General features: G+C 36.1%; 1 protein-coding gene across 1 annotated transcript in view; it reads left to right on the top strand.

Moving 5' to 3' along the window:
• The window catches only part of tusc3 (tumor suppressor candidate 3), a 112,764-nt gene that overhangs the window by 69,283 nt on the left and 20,322 nt on the right, over window positions 1–23,159 (top strand). The window contains exons 7-8 of the mRNA XM_073865784.1: window positions 19,242–19,305; window positions 22,075–22,149. Of these exons, the coding sequence (XP_073721885.1) occupies window positions 19,242–19,305; window positions 22,075–22,149 (139 nt within the window). The remainder of the gene's footprint in view (window positions 1–19,241; window positions 19,306–22,074; window positions 22,150–23,159) is intronic.

Below are 23,159 nucleotides of genomic sequence, written 5' to 3'. Positions count from 1 at the left end.
ATTGCCTGTATATTTATGAGAGCCAATGAATGGTGCAAATAAACAACTAGAAAATTCAATGTAATGGCAATACGTTCATATTTTATATATCTTTTTTCGATGCGTGCACTTTTAATCTTTGTACAGCGCCTTGTGAATGTGTTAGCATTTAGCCTAGCCCCATTCATTCCTTAGGATCCAAACAGGGATGAATTTAGAAGCCACCAAACACTTCCATGTTTTCCCTATTTAAAGACTGTTACATGAGTAGTTACAAGAGTAAGTATGGTGCCATGAAATAAAACTTTTTTTTGGAGCCATAGGAATGAATGGGGCTAGGCTAAATGCTAACACATTAAAGATGCACTGTAGAAAGATTAAAAGTGCACGCATTGAAAAAAGATAGATATGTATTCATTTGTTGAGGTAAGAACATAGTCAAATATTGAAAAACGGTGGTGTTTTCCTTTAAGGTGCAAGTCTAAGAAAGTAAAGAGCGTCAAGACCTTAAAACAAACTCCATGTGCATCACCTAATAGCACATGTCATATTCATATAATTGTAAATATACATTTTTGTAAAAGTGTTTTATTAAAACCGTTTTATTATCACCACGACGCTGTTCCTGAGTATTCAAGTATTCGTTTTTCAGAAGTATGTAGAACTTCAAATGAAAAGTTGCGCATTACTGCACTGTTAAAAATAAAGGTTGTGATTACATAGAAGAACCGTATTTGGTTTCTCAAAGAACCGTTCAGTCATAGGTTCTTAGAAGAACCATTCCTTTCATACCTTTTTGATTACAAATAACCTAGTTCTAGTTGTGTTGAAAGTTAAGTCAATGAAATTAATTACTTTCTAGATTAGATCTGTGGCTGTCTGATGAAAATATCTCAGTTGGTCCTGAGGATTGGCTTGTTCTGTAGATGATGAAATCTGCACCCACTGCGTCTGTCTACGAGTCCCTGTCTTCCTCCATGCAGACTCTTTCCTGAGCTTGTTAGACTATATTCAGTTACGCTGAAGGGTTGCCGTCGGCTGCTGGAGTTTTGCCGTCCTCTGTCTATAAGCTTGAGAATTCTTTTGACAGGCCTGAAAACTCTTTCTCTAACTTGTGCTGGCAGTGCTTTTTCATACACCATGAAATGGCTGTTTGCCCTGCCATATCCAACTGGCCTGAAAAGACAGTGGAGTAAGATTGTCTTAGTGTGTTTTCCGCCGTTTCGAATATTCTGATTATGTGTTATGTTTATGTAAACATCAGCATTTGTTGGAGGATGTACTGGCTTATCTTGGGAATAACTTAATTGGTAGAGCATAGTGTTACCAGCACAAACGTTTTAGGTTCAATCCCAGGTAACACGCATACTAAAATGTAGATTAAATGCAGTGTTGCTTTGGATAAAAGCATCTACCAAATGTGAATGTAATGGATGGAAAGAGTTGGAAAAAAGCTTGGATGCATCAATCTAGCAATAAAAGTTTCTTGCATTGATTGTGTAACTTTAATTACTATGACTACCTATACGTGACAATTAATTTTTCCAACGGTGGGTGCTCGGCACAACATCATGCAATGCTTAGGTTGCTTAGCAACGGCAGACGCTACAGGAGCGCCCAAGCGCTTTGGAAAGTAGGAGGGAAGAGCATTCGCGGTTTCCACATGGTTTTAGACTCACCCCTTATTGAGCTTATTCATCAAAGCATTGTAGATATCGTGGGATCCACCAATCAGATTTCAAAAGCCTGAATTTTGATCAAAATTCATTAAATATATCTGGTGTTTTTCCCTGGGTGCTTGGCCATTTTGGGGGATGTTTGAGCCCGATATTGGTGTCTATGACTCTACCTATTGGCATTTAATTATTTTCCAATAAGTATGGCAGCCTATGTAATTTAGTTTAAAGCTGCATTTAGCAGCGACTAGCAGTAGCAGAGCGACACAATCTCATTGATTTCAATAGAAGCTTGGTGCCTTCCGGCGACACGAGTGACAGTGACCATTGCCGACTAGATGGGGCGTGTCCAGTCGCATGACAAAGTTAAGTAATGTTTAGCTTGGTACCATATATGGACAGCGCCGTCCTGAATAAGTTACATATTTTAGAATCCTAAACTGAAAGTGACAGCCAAAGCCTGCAGGGATAAATGGACGTCTGACTAAAAGTGAGTGTTTCTATTTTCTTTATTATACTAACGTGGCATTTATGTACAAAATAGCATATTTGAGCAGTGTTCAGATTAATGGGAGTGGCTTGCATAGTTATGCATTGTGGTGCATTGTGGGAGTTGTAGTTTTCCATACAAATGTGCCCTTAAGTCACGTTCTGTCTTTTCTCTGTCAAAAAGGCACAAAATTCTAAATGTATGTTACATTTTGAATACAAATATGACCCACTTTCAACGAAGATTTATTTTTCTACCGATAAAATGTCCCTTTAAGTACTATAATTTTTTTTGAGGAAGTATGTGATTTCAAAATAATTGGCATTTGACCCAATTTGATGAAAAAAGTCGACAGCCATACAAAATACATGCTATTATTGACCTATTTTGATTTGTAAAAAATTACAAATTTAAATTCCCAGTTTTCTTCTGCCATCGAACCCATTAACTTTTATAGGACACGTTTTATAAATAATTAGAAATTGCACCAAAATATTAGAATCGGATTTGGAATATCAGAATAGGAAGTGCCCATATTATGAAAAAGTCACTTTTTCTGGGTTTTGGTGTGTTATTTTGTGTCTCTGATGCTTCCACACGCATACAAACTTGGAAAAAAATCCATCCATGCTGTTTTGAGTGAGATACAGGTTTCTGAATGTCCTCTGCCTCGAGTCTCAGATTGCACGAGTTCAAACTCAGCTCCAAAGTGACGTAACTAGCCGTTTCGTCACATTCCGTTTGAATTTTCCCGCCCACCACCCCACTCGCAGGTCTCCACCCATCAGGTAGCTAGAGGGCACAGAGCAGTCACTTCGCTGATATCCTCTATGCTGTTATCATGTCTCACGGAAATAACAGCACTATTTGGATATTATGGATTATACTCCCGCCTACTTTTAACACGTGTTTATTTAAACCTAAAATGTGATCTCATATACAGTGTGTTACGACGCAAATAGTCCTCAGATTGTAGGCAATAAGACGTTCATGCGAAATCTGATGTAAACAACAGACTATATATCTATATTTCACGGATTATACGCATTTGTGGACAAAAATGGTCATTGAATGTATTTTATTGGACTTTCAAGATCACACATCTGAAACAGACTGGATTTGATTCGCGATCGTTAACGTTATATCAACACAAAAGGTAAGAAGTCACGTTATATTTTGCATGTTGTCATCTTCTGTCACAAAATACTACATTTTTGATGCTAGAGCATCTGTATCTCAAAACAGAGATCATGAATTGATGCTAATCCCGTAAATTATACCTTTTAAATGTATAGTGATGTTAATATTGTTTGTAGACAGTACGCTATATAGATATTTTTTGCAGGCTAGATAGTTTGCAGCGTGGTTTCGAAAGTTAAAAAATATATTTAACGGCTTTATTTTACAATTCTACAAGAACTAAGTAATAGTGCTTTGCCAAACTAAAACTGTTTTGCCAAACTAACCGAGACCGGGCCTTACCGACCCGGCTTTTCTGACGAGGCTAACGTACCCCCGAGTCTCTTATCACTTTATGGTCCGGATCTCCCGCTAGCTTCTAGCAATTAGCACGCGGCCCACAAGCAGTATACATCCCCCGCCGGGCACATGACGTTAGTAATGGGGCATGGCCAAAGGAGCAGCAGCTCATAAATATGTAATGACCACTTCAAAACGGCACAATCTGATATGCACTGAAACAGAGGCTACTAGAGATGGGTAACAATCTTTTCCTACAAGCTATTTCGAGCAAACAACTTTGAAACATGCTTTATGGAACTCATACACCTATTTAACTTGCGAAAAAGCAGTCAGAATATGGGCACTTCAATCCTGAGTGAGTTTACGATTTTATGACTTATTGGCTCATTTATTAAAGATTCCTAATCAAAAAATAATTTTCAAAGCAAATATTTGTACCCTTAATATTCATCCCCCTCATAGCACGAGACCGATTCTCTGGCTGTCATCCATGCTTCATCCAAGTACCTCTCAGAACTGCCTGCTGATGAGCTTGCGCTCCAGACAAATTGATCTGAATAAAAACCACTCCACCTATAAACAAGCTCTCATTCCAGCTGAGAGATGTCTGCCATTCACAAATCTCCAATCTACACAACATACCCTACAGTACACTTTGTACTCTGCATTTGGAAAACTCCTAGAGCACAATGTTCTGCACTCAAACCATTCAGATTATAAGATCTAACTGAACAACCCCCAAAGAGTAGCTGTCAAAACACCCCGCCCCAAAAAAAAAAAAATGATGGTTTTCCTATTGTTAACTTACAATGGTGTTCTAAAGCTATGTGACCTTTTTCAGAATGCATAAAAGGACACTGTAAAAAATATGGCCCAAGTTTGCTAAGACACATCGATAACATCAAATCCCATTGGTTATATTGTCATGACACGAGCCAGTTTATCTTAAATAGATCTGATACTCTTGCATTCTTTTTTTAACCTTGAAACAATGAACGCCACTGTCATTGTGAGAGCAAGAGAAACGTTCCAGTTCCAGTTTCTCCTTTTGTGTTCTGATGCCAAAGGTCAAACATCAATAATGACAGAATTTATTGGGTGTAATATCCCTTTAAATTCATCAACATTGATTATGCAACCAATCCCACTCCTTTAAAACAGACTCGTCTTTAAACTATGCCATGACTTATTGGAAGCAGTAGCAGACCCGAAGGGAGCAAAAGTCACAATGATGCCAACGCCGAGCCACTGCGGGGCCAGCGCATCACCAACACTCAAGCGAATGAGACGTAATGCTTGATGACAGTGTGGGGGTAATGAAAGGTTGCTCCCACACCAAGTAAACATTCAATCTGCCTCTAGAAACCGCAAAGTGCCTCAAAAACCTCTTGGCTTCGTACTGTGCATGCCAAACCTTGCTGGACTTGAGTTTCTTAAAGGGATAGTACACTAATTAAAGTCTCACTGTGGGTAAAATCAGGGTTTTATTGCTGTTTAAATGTCTTTGTGGTGTTTTTAATATGTTTTAAGACAAGCCATTGCAAATGTATCATTTAAAACCATTGCTGAGTAAGAACAACATTTTTTGACTTTAAAATCATGTCAAATATAATCATTTCAAACATGTGACCTATACAAGATCTAATGACATTTGATGTTATACTGACATCCAACCTCCATCATATTTGATTTGAGTGTGAGTCATCAGTTTTGCCTGTTGGTTACATAAAAACGGAGGCTATCAAATTATTTTAACACTCGAAGTATGGTGCATAAGTCGTTTTTTAATTACGCTTTTATTATGTCACATTGTTCCTGCTGGAGTTTGACATTCCGTGGTCACTAATATTCATATGGAACAGAGGTGCATAAATATTATTCAAATTTCTGCTTTTCTGTGTCAGTGAAAATAACAGCATACAGCTTCGAAATTACATGAGGGTGAAATAGCATGACAGATTTGGCGTTAATTGACATATTTTTCAGTTTTGCGAGAACTGTTCTTTTAAAAAGCAGTCTATTTAATCCTCATTTGTTTGGCAGAGAAATTCAGAGAGAAAGGCCACTGCACTTTTAAGTGAACACTTCAGTTGTTGGCACAATTTTACCACTGGTAGAAAGCAATGATGCATGAAGTGTCTAAAAAAACCTGACCTTTTCTGGGGGTATTTAGCACTCACAACACACACACACAGTTGTTAGAAAGACTCAAGTGCCTATACGATCAAATGTGTTACCATGTATTTTCGTGCTTTTAAGTGGTCCTTTTTATATGCTGTGATTTTTTATTATTTTGCACACAGTCGTTGGCATCATTAAAAATAGACTTAATATTAATGAATTCTTTGTGGATTTCGCTAAACTCCCTCTTTAAGCAGTGATGTATAATTAATATTCCTCGTTCTCTCACCTACTATATGATATATATCTCTCGCTCTACCTCTTTTTCTGCTTTGTTGACTTCTCATTTATCTCCATCAATGACTCATTCGTTTGACCTTCAGTAGTTAAGCTTTAAAAACAGAGAGAAAAACCAGGAACAGAATCATTTGCAAAGGTTACTACATTAAAACAATTTGGTGACTATATGTTTACAAAATAGATCATTTGTCTTTTGTGGTTACAAATCACTTAGGAGACTGCTAATGTAGTTGGCCACTACCGCAATTAAGTGTGAAATTTAACAGTTTAAACAGCAGGGATTTTTTTTAACTTTGGTGTGTTTTAAACTGCAAACAGGAATCTCTTATAAATGTACTAAAGCTATTTTTTGGTGATTTACTGTATTCTACATAAAACCGTGCTATTGTGAAAATATAACCTTGATTTCTTTAATATTGACTGAATATTTCAAAGATTGAAAGTGAAGTGAATGAATTGAAATAAAACTTTGTATGCAGTTTCATAATTAGATTATGAGACTGATTTCATACAGGGTCACATATACATATTTGAAGAATTTGGTTCCGAAACCCAATAAATCCATTTTGAGTAATTTCGGTAAAAATGTGTTCTATACCAAGAAAGTGACCAGATGAAAACCGCTATTTTTTGTTACACACTTTCACATAGCATCCTTAAGTTATAATAACAATGAAAATTCAATTACATTTATTTATAGATTTATTATAAAACTGATTATTTTTTCCACAAAATGCAATAAATCCAAGTTTTTTTTTTCTTCAAAATGCTGTAAATCTATTGAATCAATATATTAATGTGCATTCATCTTTGCCATGTTATATTCATTTAGTTGACTATGGAGGACCACAAGAGTCATGCAAAATGTAATAAAGAACTTCAATATTTAATAACTACCTGGACAATAAAATAGCAATTAATACATTTGTTTAAAAATTCATTAATGAATCTATAAATAAATAGAAAAAGTTATAAAAAAAATATTATTTTATTAGGCAATAAAAAGTGAGATCACAAAAACAATGCAGAAACTAAACATTAATCCATTAATAAATAGATCAAATTAATACAACAATCTACAAAAACAACATAAAACACTCAATAAGTTCATAATTTTAAATTGCATTTACAAATTCTTAATTAAATAATGGAATTTCAAAATGTATTTCAAAAAGCGATTAAAATAACTGGATTTATAAATTGAACTACAAATACAGGTTTAAATTAGGCATTTAAAAGGGCATTTCCGTTTAACATTTCTGTTTTCATTTTCCCGATGGTTTTCCTTGTTCTTTTCGCTGTTCGATTTGCTTTTCGTTTTGGCCTCTCTATTTAGCTTTTCCGTGACTCTTTGGGTCCTCATCCGAGATGTATAAATTTGCGCATGAAGTACAATCAGAGCCAATCAGCGAGCTTGTTACATTCACCTGGCCATAGGTAATTTGCATTTTTCATTTGACCATTTGCAAGGACCCAAAGAGTCACGGAAAAGCTAAATAGAGTTTTAGTCCTGCTCGATTTTCGTTGACTTTGCGTAAAATAATGGACAGTTTTTCATAAGATCTCCTGTGGTCAATTTGTTAGCATTACAGAAGCTTGATGCTGTCGTGTGAGAACAAGCAACAGTCATCATTTTCTGTCGCCTGAGTGCCCAAGTGGTTTAAGTTTCTTCCCCGCCACAAAAAACCACCAATGCCATCAAAGTATTATTTTGTTTTTGTTTGTTTGTTGATTAGTACAAAGTAGATAAGGTGTTTGCTGGTTTAAGCAGTTAGTAAATATGCACCGCAAAAATTATTTTTAAGAAAAAAAAATCTTAGTATTTTTGTCTTGTTTTCAGTAAAAATATCTAAAAATTTTTAAATTAAGATGTATTTTCTTGATGAGCAAAACAACCCAAGAAAATAAGTCTAGTTTTTACACCAAAAATATCAAATTTAAGTGATTTTCTGCATATAAAACAAGGAAAGAAATCTGCCAGTGGGGTAAGCCATTTTTTTAGTGTTTAAAAATTTTTTTAAAGATTTTTTTTGCTTACCCCATTGGCAGATTTTTTTTGCTTGTTTTATGCAAAAAAATCACTTCAATTTGATATTTTTTGTCTGAAAACTACACTTATTTTCTTGGGTCATGAAGAAAGAGCATCTTAATTTAAGAATTTTTAGATATTTTTACTGAAAACAAGACAAAAATACTAAGATTTTTTTTTTCTTGAAAATAATTTTTTGTGGTGCATATTTACTAACAGCTTAAACCAGCAAACACCTCTTTTGCCGTAAGGAAGGATCCTTTAGTGAGGATTTACTAAAGACATGCAGTGAAAAATTAACGCTGAAAAGCTGTGGATACAGATGTTCTTCCGACTGACCTTCTTGGATATGCATTTGTAGGAGTTTTCTTTATTGAAAAAATTTATGGAAGAAGAGTGAATCACGCTGCGTGCTTTACTAAGGTATACATTGTCAATTTACTGGTAGTTGAGGTATTATTTAACGCCTTAAAATAGATGTCTTAAACTCTTAGTTTGCCCTGCTCTTGGTAAAGTAAATTGCATTGGGCATTATTGAAATTGGATTTTTTGCGCTTGTGTTTTTTAACGTGCATTGTGATTTCAACTTCAACGTTTTTTTGCGCTCTCACGTTAATTTGCCCTGTTTAGTAAATCTGGCCCTGTATTTACTGTTTAAAAAATTATGATCATGATAGAATCACCTGTATTCTCAATGATCAATTATAGTGCTAAATATTGAGCTTTATATATGTTTTATACTTTACCTCTCTTACTTAGTAAGCCTAAAACCATTATCCCCGTCTGAGTAAAATGAATGCATAACACTCAATTCATCAGATCAGTCTGGAGCTCCGCGGAGAGTATTACCGTATTTGTCATTGCGACTAGCGCACGACTGCAATTTGCAATTTGGATTAATGTCATCGCCCTAATGTGCTATGCATGTTCCTTTGGCTTTTTGAGTAAGAGCTTTGCATTGTTTTACAGATTGAAAGCAGTATTAAAATAATCCATTCAAGTGGAAAATGAAGGAGGAAAAAAACACAAAAATCCGACGAATTAATATGTTGTTTGTTTCAAACAGTTGCATGGATTGTAGGGAAATGTTATTATGTTGCAAAACATGAGAATTTGATCTTTTGTGCTGGGAGGAGCTCTGTAAGATGTCATCAGCATCATTTGAGCTAGATGAATACAGCTTTTTACCTAGACAACTTGAAAGCGTTTTTAAAGTGAGCTGCGATAAAGCTTGAATGTGTTTGGCATGATTTTTAACAGTTGTTGTGTAGCTCAACTGGCAGAGCTTAGCATTTGCAGGACCAAGGTTGTGGGTGCAGTCAAGAGACCACACAAGCACATTCAATGTATGTCGGTAATTCACAAAAAAGCATCTGCCATATGCAAAAACATCAAAAGATTTATGTAGTGGTATGACTCAATCTGAAAGGAACGACAAAATCGTAGGTTTAATTCAAGGAAGGCACTTACTGATAAAATGCTATAGCTTGAATGCACTGAATAAAGCTTTGGATAAAAACGTCAACCAAATACGTAAAGGCGAATCTGGAGTCGTGCAACTAAGATTACACTCCTCTGCATTTCTATGTATACTGAACCGTAATGTAGCCTAAAGCCCAATCTATAGTCTGTTTTCTATGTATACACACGGTTGAACGCACAGCCTTGCAAAGCCAGACGTTCGACACATACACATTGTGAGAAAATGCAATGCATCTCCTTGGGCTACATACTACATTCTCCTGTACGAGCATGCAGGACCTACATGTACAAAGTATGTGCGGTAACAAAAATCCGGTGAAAATTGCCATCACGCCACTGTACGCGGACCCCCGCGAATGCGTAAAAACGGGACATATTTTTGGACTTTGTCTCATTATGTTTTAAATAAAAGTCATAAATGTTAGTGTGATTTTGGTTCTGTGTTATGTTGACTATGGTTATTGACTGTGGACTATTTTCAAAACAAAATCATTACAAAACATTATGTCGTAGTCTGTAAACTAACTAGGCACATGAGTACACTGCATGGGTATTCTGGGAATTTCAGCTCTCAAGGAATCAACAAAGGATAGTAAAGCACAATAATGTCAGCTGTTCTTATTCAGTCATGCCTTTAACCACAGAAGTACAACAGCTGATTCATTCTCCCGAGACACTACAGTATGATAATCTCATGAGGAAATTAGTGGCATTGTTGGGAACCCAGTACACCATTAAACTAAAGTGTCCCCAGACTTTTCTGACTAAACACCTCCTTTGAATCCAAGGCTAAACTTTTTATCCCTGCTAAAAAACCAATAGACACATCACATAAATTATATTGGTTTTATTGGGAATTTTATTGGTTCTAATGGAATGTGGCACAAAACACACTACAGTGTAGTGGTTTTAATGGTAAAAACTAATGCTTCCTATTGGTATTTTAATGGAAACCATTCGAATTTTCTGTAATGGTTTTATTGTTTTTTTTAAGCAGGGATATTAACCTACTGCAATATCTTACACCGAAAGGATCTTGCAGATATCTCACGTCCTTGGAAGGTCGTTGAATATGACTTTATCTTACTGTACCTTCGCTGTGGGTACTCACTCATTTGTAAAAAGATGTAATCATAAAGTTTGACAACATTGTGGGCACAACATGTTTCCATTAAAGGGGACATTTCACGAAAATGTGACTTTTTTCATGTTTAAGTGCTATAACTGGGTCCCCTAAAAAGAACAACCCAGTAGCTTAATTTTGGTAAACTATTCTCTGCAAACATGTGAAATATAGGTAATAGAAATGTGGCACCCCTTGTGATGTCAGAAGAGGATAATACCGTCCCTTAATCTGCCCTATCCAACCACAGCACTGCCATTTAGTGCAGAGATCAGCTCATTTGCATTTAAAAGGAAACATCCCAAAATGGCAAATTTTTGCTCACACCTACAAAGTGACATTTTTAACATGCTATAATAAATTATCTGTGGGGTATTTTGAGCTAAAACTTCACATACGCACTCTGGGGACACCAAAGACTTATTTGGCATCTTAAAAAAGTCTTGACTGCTCTTCCGAAAATTCAAATTCAAAATAGGTGTTTGGAGTGTCATGTGTGTTGCTCGTGTTTTCAAAATGTGTTTGTTGCGTCATGCGAACCATGTGCATCACGTGTTTTGTCAAAATAAGTGCCTGCTGTACATGCATCAAAACCATTTATGATAAAAAAGACGCTCATGTTCACAAAATACACGCAAGACACTCCCTTAACAGTAAACTCTGATTGTGCATGAGATTATGCGAGTATCTGGCAAACGCAAGTGTCTTTTTTTTATAAACCCTTTAGACCAGTTGTTCCCAACCTTTTTAGCCCTAAGTACCCCCACAGCCCTATCAGTAAGGCTCAAGTACCCCTTCATCGAAACTAAACCAAAGTTGTGTTTTAAAGACAAATAATTAGTAATTTTAATTAATTAATTAATTTTAAATACTAAAGTAAAAAGCACTGACTGATGAAGCATGTTTATTTCAACAAACCACTACCATTGCGATCAGTGTTTGCATTTTATCAGCTCATTTGCATTTTAAAAGACACACCCAAAAACAGCACATTTTGCTCAGGCCTACAAAATGGCAATTTTGACATGCTATAATTAATCATCTGTAGGGTGTTTTGAGATAAAACTTCACATATGGACTCTGGGAACGCCAAAGATTTATTTTACAAATTAAAAAAATTCATCATATGACCCCTTTAAGGGCCAGATTTACTAACAGCTTGCGCAAACCATCATTTTGACGTTAAATAACGACTGAACTTACTAAAGACACGCAATAGATATTTAGCTCTGAAAAGCTGTTATTTTTGCGACCTTATTGCATATGCATTTGTGGAAGTTTTCCTACGTTAACATTAATGCGAGGAGAGTATTACATTTTGCCAGAGGAACATACTTTAAAATAAATATATCGTTTGCCAAGCCATGCTATGTTTAATTTGCTGGAGAAAAGAGGAGGAGAAGTCACCAGGAGAAGTAAAATTAGGTATTTCAAAACTTATTTTACCCTTCATCTTTCGTCCTCCGGTTCATAGTGTACTTTTACTTAGCTGGAATTTCACACTCCGCAGTCCGCATTTTCATTGCGATGTCCTGCCGAGGTCTCTTATTTTTGACCCTGTACTAATTTGCGCTGCTCTTATAGATTGCAATGGTCATTAGAGAAATGTGCTTATGTCATTATTGTGCCTGTGTATTTTATTTGCGCCTTTGTAGTAAATCACACGCAAATTTTCAACTCCGGCGCTTATTTGGAATTGAGCTCTCACGTCCTTTTTAGTAAATGCCCTAAATTTACTAAAATCTCAATTTAAGTTACTAATAATTAAAATGTGCAAATAAGTTAAATTATTCTGTTCAAATATAAAGAGAAACAAAATGTGTTAAGGCATTCTCTATAAATACAAAAGACATCATACGGGACAAAATATGTTAGCCAAAAACAATACAAAAGTTTTTTTTGCATAATTTGAAAATGCAACGGCAGCGGGAATGAATATTATAACATTATTTAAACATTAATTATAGTTAATAAACTTTGTGTCTTTAGAAACTATTCAGGTTCATTAAAAAATAGTCAGATCGTTCTTGAGTTGGACATCGCTATTGCGTTTTGGATCATGCTGCGCATTACTCTTGACGGCTAATTATATTAATGATAAGATTAAAATTACAAAGTTGTCCTTTTTACAATGCTTTCCTCACAAAAATCAATCGTAGGTCAATGACTGGACAAACGAAAGACTTTTTTATTAAAAGTAAATGAGATCAAAGCAAAATGTAAATATTTTCGCGTACCCCCTGGAAACTCTTCACGTACCCCCTGGGGTACGCGTACCCCCGGTTGGGAATCACTGCTTTAGACGCATCTGCAGCAGGCACTTACAGTATTTTGACAAACACGTGATACACATAGGTTCACTCAACGTGTCGAACACATATTTTGAAATGACAAACCACACACGTCGGGCTACATACATGTTGTGACGAACTTCGGATCGTGCACCCTCAAAAAAAGAAGTCACCGGCCGCCACTGTTAAAGTCATTTCATGTAATTATATACGTTTTCTCATGGTAATTCATTCATATTTTACAATGTGCTATGAATTCAAAAGATCACATTTGTAAATTTTTGTACAATTTTCTTTTACCTCTGTGATGTTGGGGTTACAGGTGGGGTTTCGTTATTGTTTTTATAATAATCATATGTTTTTGTACGATTCACTTTGTACGAATTAGAATATGTACGAATTCTCGTGAGATCAGACTGGAGTTATTGCTAAACATTATAAATGTTAGAAATGTGACAGTCTGATCTGTGCGTGTTCATGTGTTTTGATAGAGGCGTGACTTTGGATGACTTGAGGGTGGGATCAGGATTTCATTGCTAGGCGGCTACCGTTAGCATTTTTCAAAATATGTTACCCTACCTTTAAGAGAGACGGCAGCTTTCCCACAAGTTGGCGTGGTTTCAGCACATGTGGCGGACACGCCTCATCATTTGTTATTTTTCCCAGATTTTGATAACTTTTTTTAGGGATGCTCCGATTGATCGGCCGCAGATCGCTATTGGCCAATAACGGCATTAAATACTCGCTAAATTTGGCGATCTCATGAACGGATCTTTCTGTTTACTTTTGTCTTCATAGGGCTCCTGAATGCGGCTGCAATTAGAGACCATTTTTACGCAGTGCAAGCATTTTTATAACCCGTTGCTCATGTGCGACGTGCAGATTTGGATTTCTTTCTGCCTTTACAGAGATATGTGTATTTTTTATGAGGACGGGCTCCGGTCCTAACAGCGCGACACGTCTTCACATCCCCATCAGACAGCGCACACTACACATATGTATTGAGGACAATTGCATCCTCATGTCGAAAGTTTGTTATTTGCATGCGTTTTAAAGTTTTATCAGTTTAAACTTTCATTTTCCTCACAGCTGCTCTTGTCTGCGTACACCTGACGTGCGCACATACAGCAGCCTGTCATCAGTGCACGTGTACATAGCGATCTCTCTCACGTCTTAAAGCTACAGTAACCCAATTCATTTCTCAATAAAATCACTCTCTGCTCTTGACTAAAGAACTGTTGTACTTCATACGAATGCGTGTATATTTAACTCATAGAGTAAAGACTGTGAAGTGTTTTATTTAGACATAAGCCTTTTAAATTCATATTAAATTTCTCTTTGCAGAAGAAATATTTGTTGTGCTTATTTATTTGATTCTCTATTAAAACAATAACATACCTAATTACTGCAAGTAATATAACAAAAGCAACATCTGTGGTATTACTTTATCTAGAAAAATAATGTTAACAGTTACAGTCATCAAAGACCTTGCATATCAGCTTGAAGAATCGGTATCGGCATTGGTATCGGCCGATCACGAAGATAACATCTGTAATCGATATCGGCTGCAAAAATCCTGATCGGAGCATCCCTACTTATTTTATTTACTAGCTGTTTTTTAACATTCAAATTTGGCTGGGTGGTTAATAACACATTTTTTTTCTGTGGTGTGACAAACTCAGAACACATATTTAATATCACTTTACTTGGCTTTTAACCAAGTACAAAAACAATATAAGTCACCGGAAAGTCTTTTGCATCTATAATTGGTAAATTTACATACATGTGTGAGTACTAAACCAAGAAAAGGTGGCAGTTTTTTCTTTATTTAATATTCCAAGCACATCTTTAATGGCTTCTCCTTTGCTTCAGATTGTCAACATTAATGTGTTCATAGTCTAATGTATCCTGGCCCCAGTAGTGCAGTTATTAATGAAAAACGCAAACGGCATACACAAACACACTTTGAATCAATTTGTTGCTAGTTCCTCTGAATATTTTGTATTTTGTTAATTTGTTAGTATCTTACAATTGTGTTTAATTAGTTGTTTTGTTATAAAAAAGTAACTCTGTTGTCATTGCTGTTTTGGTTAATAGATTTCCATTAAAACAGATCCCTATGCGCTTCCTCTAGTCATCATTCTGGGATTGTTTTAAGTGTTGTTTTTTCACTAAGTGAACAGATGCTAAATCCAAATGAGTCTAATAATATTTATCCCTAGTAAATGATTCACACATTGCACAATTAAGTGTTTAATGCAAGTCAAAATATTCATTTAACAGACACAGCACTTTTTTTAAGTGTAGGAGGAAAAAATTACGTATTTTCAATTCAAATGCATGTGGGCGTCAGCAGTGAAGATATTCAATCACGGATGCTCCTACACACATGCTAAATATGAATTATGATGATTCATTGAATGCTGACGCCAGTTTGAGTGTAAGGTAGTCATCGGTGACCCCAGTGCATCATGGGTACAAGTGGTCAACTGCCTAAAAGTCCAGAGCAGAAGTCAACTTTGTTTAAATTAACAGTATGATGAATATACGTGACTACACACACCAACGCATGTCCTTCAAACTACTAAATCATTTATAACACCATTCATGCTTTTGTTTTTTTGCAGGGTGATTTGCTGTTGTAATGTTTTGTAGAGCTTTAAACATAACCCTTGTCAGTTCCTTAAAGTTTCCAGTAAGGTCCTTTTCCCCAAAAAGTAGCAAATGATTGATTATAACGACACCTTCCAGACCCAGTAGAAATATGCAGATACGCACATTGAATAATATAATTGTGTCTCTGCTTTAGTTCTGGAAGTGCTTCTAATATAAATGCTGTTTTCTTTAATATGAAAATATGCAGTGCCTGTGTTTAAATGTTAGCAGATGCGTTAACCCAGAGGCGACAGGTGACGTGACAATGATAAATGCAGTGGCCTATTTGCTCATATCCTCTCCTTAATGGCCCCCTCCCTCTCAAAACCTTTCATATCTCTTTCTTTTTCTGTCTCTTTTTGAAAAGCTTCAAGAGACAACAGCCTCAAGTACCGGCACCGTTTGCTTTGTTGTTGCCGAGTTTAGAGTATACTATGCAGATTTTTGTGCCATTTTGAGCACAATAACGTGTTTATTTCAAATTAAGTTCAAATTCAAATGAGGTTTTGTTTTGGTAATATATTATTATTAAAAACTTTAATCTCTTAATAAACAGAGCTGCCCACAGCAGTAGAGTGACTTGCATTTAGGTGACATATAAGCTTTGCTCAAAATTAAAACTTTAAATGGACAAACTGTTCTACAGAGCCAATTCCAGTTCCAATTCAAAGATGAATACATCTTTAAAGCAGCCTCCGAAGTCCATAAAGCTAACTGAAATAAGAGGTCAAGCCTGTATCGAGGATCCTACCAACGCACCTTCCTTACTTATTAAAATAAATATGAATGTAATAAAAAAATTACATTTTATTTTTGAAAATGAGACATGCTTATGCAGATTAAACTAACAAACAGTATATCGAATTAACCAACCAGAAATATAGAAAACTAAAACGCAACATACACAGTGGGCTCTATCATACACCTGGCGCAATGTTGCGCAATGCGCAACGCAAGTGTCTTTTGCTAGTTTCAACCGGTGCAATTATCATTTTCACGTTTAGCACCACGTTGTTTAAATAGTAAATGCATTTGCGCCCAATTTTGTACCAATGGGCGTTCTGTTCTGAAAACGAGGTGTGTTCAGGCGCATTGTTGGCGCGTTGCTATTTTGAGGCAACTAAAATAAATTAGCGCAATATTGTTTTTGTTATTTAATGAGCATGTTTAGTAATATGCGCCTATAAACAGGACGACAACACGCGTTTGCTTATCACATGGATGTGCAGCAGCACATAAATGTTTAGAAATATGAAAAATCAAAGGATTAAAATGTAAAATATTATTATCGAGTCTCTTGGACATAAATAAGGACTGATTACGAGACGTTACTTGCTGTAGCCAGGTAAAATTGCATGTTTTGCGTTATTTTTAAATGTTTTTTTTTATGCTACCCCACAGATTTATTATATATGATGACTTTGTACTGTACCTGTGGATATGCTGAGATGAAAACCTCACAGCGCTGTCCGGGTGCTGAAATGTTTTGGAATTGGCTTTTCACATGTTTGTAAATTCTTTATCTACTGTTTGTTAATAAATATTTTTAGAGTACAAACATTTTCTTCCATATTTGTAAATTATTTTAGGAGATTACACTGATCATGGGCTATCCTTTCATTTAAAAACCTGCTAATTTTACTTACATTACTAAAAGAAAACGACCTTTAAAGGTTTTAATATAAAAAATAACAGTTTCAATACAAATGAAATCAACGCGATGTTTAAACATTCATCTTAAACTGGTTGTCTTCTTCCTCCGCTTAGTTTTTTACTTCCGCAATCTAAATAGGAAATCAGCATGGCGCCAATGCAACTGGCTTTTAAAGAGGATGAGAGCTGAGACTCTCATTGGTTTATTGCACGTTATGCCCAAAACACACCCACTATACTATAATATAAGCCAGTATACACGCCAGTGACTTTAAGGAAACTCTGTGCGCGCTCAGTGGTTCGCTGTTCTGTCATGCTGGTGAATAATCTCAGCTTCAGCGTGGGCTTCCTGATTTCTGCTTCAATCCAGTTTGCCGACATTTCTCGTTGTAAATAATTCCCTGTGTCAAAGAGCTGAACCATAACTTCTGATTGCGATGACACGTGCCTCCTCACTACGCCACCCCCTTACGGCATTCTGCATATTGTTCACACATAATGCTTTCCGTGAATGTTACAGTAATCGACAAACGGAGTCAAGTGATTGCAGTCTGTGTGCTTTTCCACCACTTGTTATGGCGAATAAAGTTGGATAGCTGGATGCTATGCAAGTCATGCCTTTTATTGTTTTCCCTGTTTGCGGTTTTAAAGTCTGATTGTGTGATAGACTCCTCAAAAGTTTGTGGGGCATTTGAGCTGGCTTTGCGTAGACATAATGAGAGGGAGAGCTCAGATAATCCTGCTATATTCTGTGCCTTCGTTGACTTTGTTGCTTATGGAGTTTAAAAGAGCACCCACGAGAATGCCACTGTGTTTAAGGGAGCTTCGAGAACCATTCAGAACGAGCTGTTGGATTGTATGTTGTGAGGGAAAATGAGCTTGTGCTGCGTTATTGAAGTAAAAACAAATGACTGGCCTGTGATTATACAACTTTAAAACATCAAAATATGAAATGATGGATAATAATTGACTATGACGAAATTTTACAACACTGTTCATCAAAAAAATTACGGAGATTGAAAAAGTCTAAAGCAACCTCTGGTGTGTGTGTGTGTGTGTGTGTGTAAATTATTACCTTGATTAGTTAGTAACATTTTTAAGCATTTTAGCTAAGCAGTAATGATACATTGTCAACTGATAAATAGTTATTAACAGTCCTGCATTACTACAGTAAAAGTTTGATTATGAGTTTTTTGTGCCCCCCCAAAAAAAAATTTTTTTGGCACCAGCCGCCACTGTTCAAATATGCACTTTAGTCTGGGACTAGGATAAACCCTGTCCCGGACCGCCCCTTTAAGTTGCATAGTGAGGAAAGTGACACATACCGTATGGCAAAGAGCAGCCTTGATGTCTGATAAATAGCATTTCATGTTTTACTGCAAAGAGATATTCCTTCAGGCTTGAAATGATGTGAGGGTAAGTAAAGGACGACAAAATGTTTAGCTATCCTCCGTGCATTGACAGATATAATCAGTTAAACCTGCCTGAAGCTTTTAAGTCTGGAAACACATCTTTTATGATCTTTCTCTGAATCTCTCCGTGCTCTGTATTGCTCTTACAGATTCATGATTCATCCGCACATGAAGTAGCACCTTGCTTTAGTTTCTGCTTATTCTGTAAAGTGTTTGGTGATTCTAATTGAAGCTTTGCGATTCACTTTCTTATTTCCATTTCATCTTTTCAAGCATCTTCCCTGACCTATAGATATTTAGTTTGAATAGTCTTTTGACTGTTGTCTTTTATCTGACCTTTGTATTTTAAGATTTTTATATATTTATTTTTAAAAGGGAATGTCAACGTGTGTGTAGGTTGTGTTCATGTGTTTGCGGTATGATAAATACAAAGCTTTACTTATCACAGAGCCATTGTGTCATACATCCACAGGACCGTTTGAAAGCCGAGCTTGAAAGGTCTATTGTCTGCTTGTTTGTCTTATTTTATCTCTCTCTGTCTTTTTCAGAGTTATATCCATGGCAGCAGTCAAGCTCAGTTTGTGGCTGAATCTCACATTATTCTTCTGTTGAGTATCCTTTGCCATAAAATCCCGCTGTGCACAATGAACTCGTCGCATTGTTCTGTAAACGAAGTGAACCTTATTAATCCACTAACCTTTTTCATACAGCTCTGTTTACTATTCTGTCAACATTGTGAAATTCGGGATGTGATGTTATGAATGTGTTCTTTGAGCTTATCTAAAGCATTCTCAGGGTAAGTACGCACCGGGACGAGTTTGTTTTCTCGGATTTGGTGTAATATGGGATGCAGAACACCACATGAATAGAGGGAATTTAATTACAGTATAGATGAAAATATTCCTTGAATAAATGTTGTGTTTACTAATGTTTGCTCTTGATAAACATTAAAAAGACTAAATGAAATATAAATATCATAGAGTTTACACATTTACAGTATACTTTATTTATAACTAAATACATTTTAACTGTTAAGATTAGTTATTTAAAGGTGCACAGAATTTCTTCACAGAAATGCAATAAAATATACATAACAATATTACCTGTGGTGTATAAAGACATTTCATAATGAACTGTATTGTTTTATTACCGTAGAATAAGCAATCTACATACACCACGGGTCTCCTTACATGGAACTCGCTGTCATGTTTCTACAGTAGCCCTAATTGGACAAACTGCTCTACAGAGCGCATTTCGTCCCTGCAGTGGCAGCTACTGTAGCTTCTCTATGCGTTTCGAAATTGAGGTTGGTTGCGATTCACAATCTCACCACTAGATGCCCAAAAACACACATTACACCTTTAATGGCTATCCATAATTTTTTTACAGGAAAATAAACAATAAAAATAAATGAAACCTCAAATACAAATGCTGGAGCCTTAGTCATTTCTAATGATGTATTGTTTGCTGTGTTAAATTAAACCTTTTACATACGATCAGCTACATTTGCTGTGATCACCCATGATCTTTGTCCTATAACTGGTTAAGGAAATCAGCTGTTGCATGTTAATTAATTTGCGGTTTTTAGTAAATAACTCGCAGATATTACCACTCCTACTGGCGTTTTTTTTTTTTTTTTGGAGTTGCGCTCTCATCGTTTAGTTAATCTAGCCCATAATGTATAGGAAGCCGGTTGTTATTACAGAAATAAGCCCCGACAGTGTGATCAGGACCTACCTGTACATTATCCTGCTTATTGCATGGCTATTTACCACATAAGTAAGGTGAGGAACATTTAAATATTGACTTAAAATATTTTATCTGCTCATTTTTAATGAATGCATATCTTCTACGAAGAAAACCCGGTTTTAAGATAAGACGTTTAAATGTCACGAACACACTATTTGGTTTAATCATTTGTAAATATAATGGGGCGGTTTTACGGACAAGGATTAGCTTAGGCCAGGACTAGGTCTTAGTTAAATTAGGATATTTAATAGTGCAGTGTGTAAATTTTAGCGGCATCTAGTGGTGAGGTTGCGAATTGCAACTGTCCACTGCTCACTCCTCGCTTTTGAAACACATAGAGAAGCTACGGTAGCTGCCACCGGACAAACATGTCATCGCTGGAGACAACTTATTTAAAAAAAAATTGTCCGTTAAGGGCAATCTCATCTGGTCACCCTAGTAATAAGTAAGGAATAATTAATGACGGGCCGTTGAATTATTAGAAAAATAATGCACACCCGAGGTGGTGATGCGGCCACAACACGGTGGGTGGTGGTCGTTACACCTTGGGTGTGCATTATTTTTCAATAAATCAACGGCGCGGAGTCAATTATTCCGCTTATACTACAGTTACTACACCTCAAGACATCAATCACATGACATTTTTAAAGGAATTCGTCTGTTTTTTTTTTTTTAAATCGCTATTGTGAGTAGGACTATTTTTTCCGCGTCTCATCCAACGGCTCTTTTGCTTGTTCCAAAATATCGTTTTAAAGCTGGCAATGGAGACTTGAGCCGTTGATAGCATTCTAATGCAGTTATTAGTGAAGTTGTAAGAAAGAGAGAGACAGAGAGAGAGGGCGAGCGAGAGAGAGAGAGATTGTGTGAACGAGGCTACCTCTGTGCGTCTCTAAACAGCGCTGTTATTGCCTCGGAAAATTGTCAGTCATGTTGTTTTTGTTAGTTTTTTATTACAGTTAACTATGCGAAGTGATATGGAACTGTAATGCGGTCAAGAGAGAGCTGCATGTAACTTCGTTCGCCTTGCATTTCCCAGAAAATAATTGCAGACCACAGAATGTTCATCAGTCAATCGTATTCAAGAATTCAAGGGACCCGTAGTATAAGTAAAAAATAAATGTTGAGTGTTTTCTGCTTTAAAAAAATCTTCGTCCACATGTTTATGTTCAACCATGTAAAAATAGCTCTTAAACACTAACTCGCTCACCTGGCCGTGTTGGCCCTGTCCTCTCGAGCGTCAGTCTCTGTGTGAAATTGTACTGTAATCACAAGGGTTTGTTGACTGTGCCTGATGAGCAGCAGACAGACTGACAGACCCTCTGCTACAATCTGGCTCAGCTGCCGAAGAAGAGAGGGGCTTCAAGCAACTGGCACAAGACCTAGCGCTTGTCTCTATTCCTCTCACCACACACTCTGCTTTCCTCCCCCAGGCTACATGAGGCCTCCCAACCGAATGGAGTGTGCTCAGAATTGAAGAGTGTCTTGTTTTTATTGTGTTCAGGATAATTGCTATTTTCAGGTGTTTGTTTGTCATTTCAAACGTATACTGTAAGCATCATTTACGGTTGTAAATATTTACTGGAGAAATTGATTTGGGACCACAGCCTTGTCATTTCCTTAACTTCATCACAGATGCGGCCATCACCATGGGAATGGTCCTGCTGAATGAAGCCGCCACGTCCAAGGGAGACGTGGGTAAAAGAAGAAGTAAGTCTCTTGTATCTGTATTTCTTTCTCTCTTTTGGCGTTTATATTATATTTATCGCATAACATACTGTGCATGTGATCATACAGAGACATACCCTGTGTCACCTCTTACCGAAGTTTCTGTCCCACTTACACTGAAAAAAAAAATCCTTTCAATTTACGTAATTTTAATGTGTACATCGGTCCCACATGATCCGATTGTTTAAAACCAAAATAATTTTCTCAAATTAATTTTTATGTGTCAGACCAAAACATTTTAATTACTTTAAGTAGTCTAATAGAAATATGTTGACTCAAAGTGCTATTTCTCTTTACTATAACACATTTATTTTGTAATGTTTAAGTAATTTTATTATGTAAGGGGACTAGATTTTCATCTCTAATTCCAACATGCTTTTTTAATGCTTATATTATGGGATTATGTAACTCTAAAGCAATTTCATTATGTCTCTGGCACCAGAATAATCACTCATAATTATCCAAATGTTATTTATTTCTTTTTAAATACAAAATACATTTGCATTGGCATAAAAAGCAAAGAGTTTTGTACAAATGTTTAGTGATATTGAGGCAAACCACTGCTTTCAGATCATCAATTCATTTAAATCACTACACATTAATTCATTAACAGTCAATTACTATTACAACAATCAGCACATGCAGTACATACATAAAGGGGCAATTTCCCAAACAGGTTGTAGATTAATCCATGACTAGGCCCTAGTTATATTAGGATATTTTTACAAAAATAAAGTTTACAAACAAACCTACCTTACAAAAACAACACTGGAGTACATCTTTAGACAAAACAATGGCACTGATATATGGCATTGCAAAAGTCTGGGACTAGGAAAAGCCCCATCTGTGAAACTGACCCAAATGTTTAAAATAGTTACTATCACAGTAGATTTAGAAGTGCTAAAGCACAAACACTGCATTCCAAAGAGACATGCAAAACAGTAAGTACTATTATTTATAAAATGAATTTAAAAACTGTAAAATATCACTCA

This window comes from Misgurnus anguillicaudatus, chromosome 3, assembly GCF_027580225.2.
Source record: "Misgurnus anguillicaudatus chromosome 3, ASM2758022v2, whole genome shotgun sequence".
Classification (NCBI taxonomy): Eukaryota; Metazoa; Chordata; class Actinopteri; order Cypriniformes; family Cobitidae; genus Misgurnus; species Misgurnus anguillicaudatus.
The sequence above is the reverse complement of the archived record's forward strand: the minus strand, read 5'-3'. Positions and strand labels throughout refer to the sequence as shown.